Genomic DNA, 10,993 nt, shown 5'->3' on the forward strand with positions numbered 1-10,993 from the left:
TTATAACAATCAACTTTAATTCAGACTGTTAAACTGCCATAACATCAATTTATTTGTCAGTAGCATGCCTCGATTTAAAGTGATCATACACAGAACAAGCTCTTGCGCATCTAATCAGTTGAGAGATATAAACACTAAATGGTGGTGGTAATGGAATATCGCTACATAAATATGGGAAGTTGACGATGGAGAAGCTGCAATCTGTTTGTCATAAAGTTGAGGTGTTAGTTTGCCGCTAATAAATCTTGTATTAAGAATACACAACTTTCCTTTTGGACAGATCCATTTCTTTACCGTTTGAGAATAATTCACGCCATTTCTTCGCCCATCTGTGCTTTCGTTTGTTCTCGAGAACTTCTCCACCAATCAATTGCCCCTCCGATGTAAATACTACTTCTTCAGTTTCTTATCATATTCTACCTTCTTTTCTTCTCTGACAGTGTTGGAACGACCGCTGTCCCTTCTGTTCTCTTCGCTCTCCCGGTAATTTTATCAATGAAGTGAGAAAAATGATACACGGCATCAAGTTTACTAGTGAGTATTGCGAGTGAAACAACGGGCTGGTAACGCGTTTTCCAGATTTCCTCTAATTTGCTATCTAACCAACTCCTCGGTTTATGTCAGTTAATTCCTAACATTTACCAGAGGTGGGTTCAGCTGCCTAATAGCAGTAAGCATCCGTTGTTGACCTGTCATACACACTGTGAGCCTTATATCCTGATTAGAAAAACAGAGTAATCAGTAGTCAAAATTGATAAGTAAAAATGGCCTAACGCTTGCTATTAAACACGCCAGACAGCAATCGACCCATTGACAGGTTGTATTTACAAAGTAGATCATTATAGCAACTAAATGATTGTGAAAGAGTGACTTTAAACGGGATTATTCAAACCCATGTAACATCAACTCCTATGTCGGAAGCTTGTATCGATTTATGAATTATCACACGCAGAACCAGTCTGATTAAAACCAGACCCTCAATCTTGCTCTCTTTTTTTCTATGTCCGCTGGTTGATTTATATAGAGATCTCTTCATTTGATTGGATCTTTAAAATAGAAGTTAATGTATACTAAGTAACATTTGACGTGACCTACAGGCCGGTGTTGCCAGACCTTCAACAAGCGGACAAGGAGAAAAAAAGAGGGAAGCGAGATTGAAGGTCTGGTTATAATCAGACACAGAACATGCTCCCCCGTAATAAATCAATTGGTAGCTCTAATTCATGGTTGCGCAAAAGATTGATTACATAAAATTGTGCATCAGTTCCAGTTTCTCATAATTTTAACTACGTAAATATCAGTATAGATTGTTTTAACGGCATTCCTTTGTGCGTTTGATTTAAGATTTAACTTTGATCATCTGATATTAGTGAGCGGTGTGATATTGACTGTAAAATCAAATTCTCTCAGTACTGATATCCAAAAGCGGACTATCTCAGATAAATCAACAAAGAAAATTTAAAGGGCAATGTTTTAGGTACGTCGTATCCCTCACAGGGTTCTGTATGAAAGAAAAATATCAGACATTCTTCGGGCCTCAAATTGTCTGATATTATTTTCAATGATTGATTGTCTATTGTTTAACGTCCCACTCGAGAATTTTCCTCTCATATAGAGACGTTACAATTCCTGGTGAAGGGTTGCATAATTTAGACCTATGCTCGGTGCTTACGACCTTTGAGCTGGGAGGGATCTTTATCGTGTAACACCTGCGGTGACACGTACCTCAGTTTTTACGGAATCATCCGAAGGACCGCCCCCTTTAGTCGCCTCTTACGATACGCAAGAGGTACTGAGGACCTATTGTAACCCGGAACCCAATAGGATATGTGTGTGTGCGCGTGCGTGTGTGCGTTTAAGACAAAACTAAACATTCCAGGTGAACATCCTTTTAATCCAATTGAAAATTATTCTACAAAATGTTTATCCTGTTATACTTAAAGACTCCATTATCTATGAGAAATACTGTATAGCCTTTATATGCGTGATAACTTTGTACTAAATGTATCAGATATACTCGTGACTATGGTTAATAATACCTGTACTGAGCCTTAGTGTCAATAATAATTGAATGTATTACAAACACTTAACTATAGCATTAAATACAATGTTTCTACCCAACCTCAAAATCAATCCACGTTTCGATTAGAAATGATCCCATGATATTTGAACAGCTTGATGTCCGTTGTTACTATGTATAGAACACAACTGACTTTTAATCCTACTATATTCAATGACGGATGCTATTATCGTCCTATCAGTTCTTCGCTCTCTCTTTTACAATAACCTTGTACTCAGACGGAAGCTCTAAACCAAATCCCATCATCTTGTACTCGGGGTTTGCTTTGACGCCATCCGGAAGTCGGATTTCAAATCGCTGCAAAATATTTGCACACATCAACAACAATTCCGGTTTGGCGACAGTTTCGCCCAAACAAACTCGGCGGCCTGCTGAAAAGGGAAGCCAGCTATCAGGTCTTGTTGGTTTCATTTTGCCATTTTCATCAAGGTATCGATAGGGATCGAAAGTCTCATGATCTTTCCAATACTTGGGGTCGTGATGAAGTGCCCAGTGGTTTATCATAACGGTAGTGCCTTTAGGAATGTCGTATCCACCTATTTAAGATACAATCAGAATAATGAATATCGATGAACAAGTTACTTAATCTTGATTACACCATCTTTAAAAGATAAATAATCTATACATATATAATACGTTATATTTCATTGAAATTTATTTGTACGTTTTTGTTTGGTTGCCTATAAAAGTGATCCTGAATCATTTCCTTTCTCTAAATGTTTAAAAAAAATCGGACAAGGAAAGATACATATACAGCACATCCATCAAAACACTTTATAACAGAGGTTTCGAGACGTTTTACTAAAATACCACTCACCAACTTGAGAATCACAGATAGTCATGTGCGGGACACCTAGTCCCGCGACATTCCCCATTCGCATAGTCTCGAATAGACACGCCTCTGTAAGATCGAAATCGTTCCTGTTCTTCATCGACGGAATACCAGAACCTAATAAAGATTCGTGTACAAATGTATAGCTGAATGCGTTAGTGACCAAGATTCACGCAGTACATCAAAACACAACACGCTATCTAAAAGTAAACATTTTCATTCTCACCAACAACTCTGTCAATTTCTTCCTGGTATTTGGACTGGATTTCCGGATGCTTGGTCATGAAGTATATAAACCAGTCCATGGTCATTCTGGTGGTGTCCACTCCAGCTACACATATGATATTCGTACAATATACATAATGTTGTAAATCAAGTCGAAAAGAAAAACACCAAATAATCCATTCGATTTGAAGAGGCTTCTTTATAAATAACGGACACCAAATACCGAACTTTTGAAAACAACCTCAGTTCATCATTTTTATCTTGATTCTGGCTATACAGCATAGTCATTTTACTTTAAAAATTATCTACCATATCTACTTAACTATTTATAATAATTACATGACTTTAACTATACATTTTAATTACTTGAATTACTCTAATTTACCTATGCATCATGATTTCTTGAATTTTTACAGTTAGTAATTTATATACAATACATGGAATGTAACTCATTCTTATGAAAACCAAAATTCGATAATTCGGCTGTAATAATTAAAATGGAGACATAAAATTAGAGTAGGATCTTATATATCAAAAGCAGTGATCATTAGTCCTGATTATCTTAATTAAATAACACCCTGTTCTGTTCAAGGATATGGCTTAATGGATTTTCCAGTGTTGAAAAATATACACATCCTATTTCAACCGGAGGAATAAGATCTATGCAACTCAAAACAAACCCGAAAATAACGAAAATTTCAAACTGGCTAAGCATGGCCTAGAATACGAAAGTCCATATAGGACCTATCAAAAACATATTTCTAATTTGAAATAACGAATTCAGAATTCGTTATTTCAATTCTAATTCGTTATTTCAAACATTAAAATTCATCATATCGGATAAGATTCGTTTTAACGAATTTGTAAACTTCGTAATTTCAAAATTTGAAATAACGAATTCAATTTGGAATAAAGAATACCAAAATTCGTTATATCAAAATGCATAATTCGTTATAAGAATTATCACAAAACTTGTACTGATGAAAGGGTGAAGATAATGAACAGTGATCAATCTCATAACTCCTATAAAGAATACAAAATTAAGAGTTTGACAAACATGGACCCCTGAATATACCAAAGGTGGGATCAGGTGCCTGGTCGTGCGACATCCTCCTCCTACTACATTTTATTAACTCCTCGTTCTATCAAATTGTATTAATATGTTTTAATGAATCAAAATCCGATTTAATGACTTGAAAACTCTATAATTTCAAATTATCTAATATATTCTTATTAATTCTGCAATTCATTATCACGACTTTTTTTTTTTTTTTTTTTTTTTTTTTTTTTTACTAATTACTAATTTGATATCAACGATTTTATATAGTTTTTATAATTTGATATAACCATTTCTGTAATTCGTGTTTTCAAATTTAATTCGTTAATATAAATTTTGAATTTGTTATAACAAATTCAACAAATTTGTTATAAATTTTTTTTAATCCCTTATAACGAATTTAAAAGTTTGAAATAACAAATAAAACCTGTACTAACAAATTTTGGAATTCGTTATTTCAAATTCAAAAAAATATTTTGATAGGTCCTAAATGGACTTCCGTACTAGAGACAGGTGACTGTGGGTTCTTCTTTATCATTACATAGTGATAAAATTCATATTTCTATTTTTACAAGGAAAGTAGGGCAATAAGACGATTCTCATTCCCCCATTTCAAAGTCGGGGAGTATCTCCCTTTTACCTATGACACTACAAAGAAAGTAGGATACAAAGATATTTCTCATTCCCCCATTTTAAAGTTATGAAGTGTCTCACTCTTTAACTATGCCGCCCGGAAACATTTACTCATTTATCATCCATATCATTATATTCCTGCGCAAACACACCTTACACACCAGACGTTAGTAAAATGTCATGAAAAACTATTCCATCAGTGGTAGCTATCCAGCTGGATGATATCAATTTTAATTTTTTTTTTTACATGAAAGTGATTTCTATATGTATTTATGATAAAGAATACGTCGGAATTACCATGAAAAGAAACGAGTTTCATACCGAAAGATATGTCCGATATGGTCTGAACTAAGTGTGTGTAGTCCAATTTCTCCAGGGCCGCTTCATCCCCCTCATTTTCTACTTCCTGTCTAGCGATGAGTAAACTGTCGGTGAAGTCCCTGTTTATACCTACAAAATATGGATAACAGCTACAGTCCACTCCACTTATATTGAATAACAGCTAACATATAAAAGTTCTTTTAAACGAAACATCTGTCTATTTCCCCCCTAGATGACTATGACTAAATGTGACTTTCGTCTTCTAGAAATAATTTCTTTGAAAGATGACTTCAAATATTTGAAAAATGCTCACCTGGTTCGAAAGTGTCCATGTGTTCTTTGAATTTGGCTCGGAGTATTGCTGTTGGAAATATATCCTTGAAGTATGGAAACGCATCCTCTAGCACACCGCTTCCCAAATCGTTGAGCAAGTTTTCATCTAATTTCAGAAGTCCTTTCACTTCTGGGTCATCCACTGCTCGCCTAGAAAGGGATAAATCATTGATATACAATTCATTTAAAAGAGAATATATGTGAAATTTAAATTAATGAGTCATAAAAGATTATAGATGGTTTCAGAAGTACAATACTGTTGCATTAAGTGCAATGTATGTTATATTCTTCGATGATAGATAAATGCAGTGCAACACGTGATTTCTCATGTTGTCGAACGACACTATGCAGTACAATGCAAGTTGAAGATAACGAACAGTGATAAATCTCATAACTCCTATAAGCAATACAAAATATAGAGTTGGGCAGACACGGACCCCTGGACACACCAATACAATGTACTGTACATTCTTAAATATATGAGGAATTTATTATCGCGTAATTTCGCGAGAAACATCACTCGCGAAAAAATATTTCTTGTTTTTATTTTTTATTGCTAAAATACATGTAAAAACATTTGATCAACAGAGCACTCGCGAATTCATTATCTCGCGATTCGACGTCCATGAGCCATTTTGCGATAAGAAGTACTCCAGTAAAATAAGAAATCTACAGTATTAAAAGCACTTTTAATCATTTCTCTTTCAAAGCCTACCATATCATGAATAAGCAGCTAAAAAGAAATCTGCACTTACTTCTCACCAAAACAAATGGTGTAGAGTTGATGGAAAACCATCAGATTGATATAATCTTTTGCACAGAACGGCTCTTTCTCCTCCGCCATTTTATCCAGAAATTTGTTCATGTTGTCTTGTATCATGTTTTCAAGTAGATTCCCTTGTAAGTAATGCCTAAAACATCAGTAAAACTACTTAACATATGCTTGTCCAAAATGTTTCACGTTTCCCACACATCTATATAATTTTGTACATTTACCATCCAATATAATATGATATTAGTAGATACACATTTGATATTTATTTAGTATTTCAGACAATTGTCTTACAAGTACAGTTCGGTTGTTTTTCATCAGTAACATGTTAGAAGTACCTGAATTAAATAACAAATTCTATTTGTCTTTTCTTTCCTTACTTTTAACATAAATTACTTAATTTCGTACGATGTTCCACATCAAATGATTTCAGCAGATTGTTTGTAAAAGTGTTTCTTCTTCAGAACACCCCGTTACTATTGCTATGTTACAGTACCTTAGTGCTTTGCCTGCTATTTTCCTGTGCAATTTCCAAGTTGGTGAGTAAGTACTAAAGGCAATGTCCTTCCCGCCCTCCGTAAACATATCACCTGAATTATCAATTAATATGTGTCACAGTAAACGAAGCGGGTTGTTTTTATTCTCATACATTGAATTTTGTATAATTATTTTTTTTAAAAACACGATGTAACACATTCATTTACCAGATGCAAATTTCGGTCTTCCAGCAAAGTCCGCCTTCCTTTTCACCATTGCTTCCAGTACCACATCAATATTGTTTAAAATGATCCATGTTTGGGGACCTATATTTTGATTTTTAGAAATGTTAAAGGTTTAGGAGTGAAAGCAATCAAACATTAAAACGCCTCTCTCTATCTATCTATCTATATGTACGTGTCATCACTTCTTATCTCCTCTATTTCAAAATTACAAATAAAATTACTATATTTTGAAAAGTTAAAGATGTACTTGTGAAATTAATCTCTCTCTCTCTCTCTCTCTCTCTCTCTCTCAAACATCATTTCCTATCCTCAATTTCAAAATGTCAAATAAAGTTACACAAGAACTGAAATAACAGATTGACTACATCTATCAATGTTGAAAACAAGCTGGATATCTGCAATTGTCGGCATTGAATTTACAATCTGTATAAAGACATATCATGATGTTAGCACCCACAGTCAAAAAGGTACATCCAAGGAACACTTAGGTATTGATGATACTTAATATTTCTTTATCGAATGTTTTGTTCTATATTGAATTTCCTGTTTCTAGTTAACTTACATTACACTTGCAGGTTAACAAGTATAGTTGTGGGAAAAAATACATGACGATGTAGTCAATTCGAGATACAAACATTTGATTTTTTCCATTTGTATCGTAAAACTTTCCGCATGTAGTATAAATAAAAATCATAGGTATTCCACATTTTCTATTTGTATTGTATAATTATAAATATGGAAAAAAGATACAACACGAACGAAAAATATAATATTACAAATTTAAAAAATGGTTGCAAAATTTGATCTTTCCATTTCCATAGCATATTTTTTTCTATTGCAAATAAATATAATTTGTACTGTGCATTTTCTATTTGTATTACAGTGTACATAATTATAAGTATGAACAAAATGTATTAACAGGAAATTATACATTACAGATGAGAAGTTCTACAAAACAAATGGAAACTGTGCTACACAAATGACAAAATATACAATTCAAATGGAAAATGTACAATACAACTGACAAAACATACAATACAACTGGAACATATAGGATGCAAATGGAAAACTATACAATAAAATGTAAGAAAAAAATTAATAAATAAAAAAATACACAATATATATGTGAATCATACAATACAAATGAAAAATTATGAAATAGAAATGAATAAGATCGAATATAGTGACATGCCATAGATATGTTTATAGATTAAGTCCTATAATGTTATAGGAAATCATCAAATCAAATACAAGGTGAAGATAATGAACAGTGATCAATCTCAGTCAAAACAATTAAAGAAGGTGTCATTAATTTCACGCCAATGTCCTACATATTCTGCGATAGATGAGTGTGTTCGATTAATTAGAAACACTAGTTTTATTCACATTTTGAACTTACTTAAAAATGTTCTTTCAGTGTATTATCACCGATAACATTTGCTGTTTAATCTACGAGTGGTAATGAGCAATATTCAGATTAGAAAACAAACGCAGATTATTCTAACTGTTTTTCTTGTTCTTGTATCAAATTAGGAACAACAAGCATTGTAAGAATAAATGGTTCCTTACCGGAGGCAAACATTATTGGAACGCAACAATATTCGAAGTTCATTATGAGACTATGGTAAAAGGGAAAATTGGAAAACGAGGATACGAAAGGTTGGAAATCAATAACTATTAAGGTACAAAGACTAGACCGGGAAAATTTTAAAATCGATCTGTAACTGTAACTTGTTATGGCAAAGCAATCATCATGATGTACTGAATATCAAATGAATATCTGTAAGCATAACAACAAAAAGTTAGGAAAACTGACAATTCATACTATTTTTCAAAGTCCAAGGGCCATAACATAGTAAAAAAAATCAACGGACTGAGGCGAATTTCGAACTCGATGTGTAACTTGTTATGGAAAAGCAATGTACCAAATATCAAATGAATATCTGCGAGTACATCAAAAACAATTCCGGAAAACTGATTTGCAAAACTGACGGAGAGACAGACAGACAGACGGAGCACAAACCAAAGCCCCCTTAAAATTCGTCGGTAGGAGGCTAATAAAACCAGAGCTCCTGTATCGCACTTCCGTCGAATAGCGGATGTGTCGTCAGTGTAGCTTCACCTTGATGCAATTACATAAAATACAACTTAACTTGTCCACTGATGGCATCATGCAGCAAAGATCGTCAAACTGTTCGCTAAGATCAACAAAAATTCTCAATTTATTAAACAATGTACTTCAGGAAATAAACCCAAACTAACCAAAAGACAGACTTAATACTGGACCATACTTCTTGGAGAGTTCCACTGCTTTCTTATGGATTTCAAGCGTGGTATAAACTGAAAAGAAAACGAAGGTGATAATTTCATACAATTTTCTCAATTACATTTTATTTGATCTAAAGGTTTCTTACTGGGAAAAGTAAACTCCCATTATTATTGCATAAAAAATGTGGGGGAGGGGGGGGGGTAGTTGAATGTACATGTAAATATAAATCTACTAGTATACATGTAGGCTTTTAGAGGAGGACGAAATGTCATTCTTTCTATTTTATACATGCTGTTTATTTCCCCTCTAGAGTCTCTTCCCTCTACCTTCTTGTAAAAATGGCAGTTCTAACTCTCATACAACATTAATTCCACTCGAATTTAGGCACGTACAACAGTTGTATGCTAAAATATTTTATCACATTTTTTTCTGAAAATCGAAACGATTCATATTGTGGATTACAATCTTTAAATGCATTTTAGAGAGATTTCAAATTCTGGCTTAAAAGTTTCATTTGTATAAGTAACGGATTTTGTTTGAATTGTCTGTATAAAAATGATTGGTTTTTCTAAATAAAATTTGATAAAATTACAGGGTTAAACGTAGTGATGACAAACAATAAAACGCCATTGTCATGCTTTGCTAAAATTCATTCTGGACAAAGAGGAGTTCCTTTGTATTAATGAACACGTTTAATGATATCATCCAAATCCAAACTTGCAAATTCTTGGTAAAATTTACAGTGTTGCATCATAATTATGTGAAAAATTCATCCGACAAAAATCCTTTTCGAAAAAATACATTTTCTATCGGACTTTGGAATTCTGCAAATAGATTATACAAATTCCTAGAGAAAATACAGGTAATATTTCTTTGAATTTCAAAATATCCCATAGGAATTTCTCATTTCCTATAAAAAAAATTCTTCTAGGGCTTTTGTCACAGAAGATTTTTGTCAAGTCTAACAGATTACGAGAAGTTCTCTCACAGCTATCTACAAATATTTTTAAGTGACCTGAATAATTCCCGATTACAGGTATGCATCGTGGTCCTGGTGGCAGACGATATCGCATTCGTTTGATGACGTAATACACCACGAGACCTATATTAACCCCCGCCAAAACGGTCTGTGTGTTTATAGATACGTTGATCATGGTTGTTTCACGTTGTCCCTAAATTGTATCTCTTTCTGAAATGAAGAAAACGAATATTTTGATGTGCAATCAGATGACGTAAAGTACTTTAAAACAAATCAAAACATAAATAAGAGGCCCATGGACCACATCGCTCAACCGAGTCACCTTGGACGTTGTTCAGCAAGTCATTATTAAAAGGGTTTTGTTATCAATCTTGGTTTCCGAAAAAAATTTGACCCCATCTTGTGACCCCAACCTAGTCCCAAAGACTCCCTACATAACTGAAAATGAATGCACTGTAGGATATTCCTAAACGCACCAATATGACAGAAATGACCTTGCTGTTCTGGTAAAGACCAAGGTCACAAGGTTATAGTTCATGAAAGATCTTCCCATAAGAAATATATATACAAAATATGATAGCTCTACCTTAAATAGGTCAGGTTTTTGACAAGTAGGTCAGGGTCATCAAATCAAAGGCATTGTATCACAAGGATTTGACAAATAGAAGCTATATACAATAAATGAAAGCCCTATCTTAGATAGTTCTGATATTTAACAGGTAGCAGTTTTTTACAAGCATGCTAAACTATAAGGTCACAAGGTCAAAAGT

At 33.6% G+C, this 10,993-nt stretch overlaps 1 protein-coding gene across 1 annotated transcript; it reads right to left on the minus strand.

Annotated features, from left to right (window-relative positions):
- Window positions 1–1,873: 1,873 nt before the first annotated feature.
- LOC130047519 (steroid 17-alpha-hydroxylase/17,20 lyase-like) lies at window positions 1,874–10,432 on the minus strand. The gene is made up of 10 exons (XM_056142792.1): window positions 10,260–10,432; window positions 9,238–9,315; window positions 6,958–7,056; window positions 6,750–6,843; window positions 6,237–6,392; window positions 5,462–5,631; window positions 5,149–5,277; window positions 3,139–3,243; window positions 2,898–3,029; window positions 1,874–2,616 (listed from the first exon to the last, which is right to left on the minus strand). The coding sequence occupies exons 1-10, from the start codon at window positions 10,396–10,398 to the stop codon at window positions 2,258–2,260; spliced, it is 1,461 nt and encodes a 486-aa protein (XP_055998767.1). The 5' UTR covers window positions 10,399–10,432; the 3' UTR covers window positions 1,874–2,257.
- Between the last annotated feature and the right edge of the window lie 561 nt (window positions 10,433–10,993).

This window comes from Ostrea edulis, chromosome 7, assembly GCF_947568905.1.
Source record: "Ostrea edulis chromosome 7, xbOstEdul1.1, whole genome shotgun sequence".
NCBI classification, from domain to species: Eukaryota; Metazoa; Mollusca; class Bivalvia; order Ostreida; family Ostreidae; genus Ostrea; species Ostrea edulis.

What these genes read in the sequence shown, in the direction of transcription:
- LOC130047519 (XM_056142792.1), bottom strand. Translation starts at nt 10,398, where the DNA reads ATGATCAACGTATCTATAAACACACAGACCGTTTTGGCGGGGGTTAAT. An exon ending in TGTAATCGGGAATTATTCAG is followed by an intron (nt 9,316 to 10,259) that starts GTCACTTAAAAA and finishes TTTTCTTTTCAG; the next exon opens with TTTATACCACGCTTGAAATC. An exon ending in CATGGACACTTTCGAACCAG is followed by an intron (nt 5,278 to 5,461) that starts GTGAGCATTTTT and finishes CATATTTTGTAG; the next exon opens with GTATAAACAGGGACTTCACC.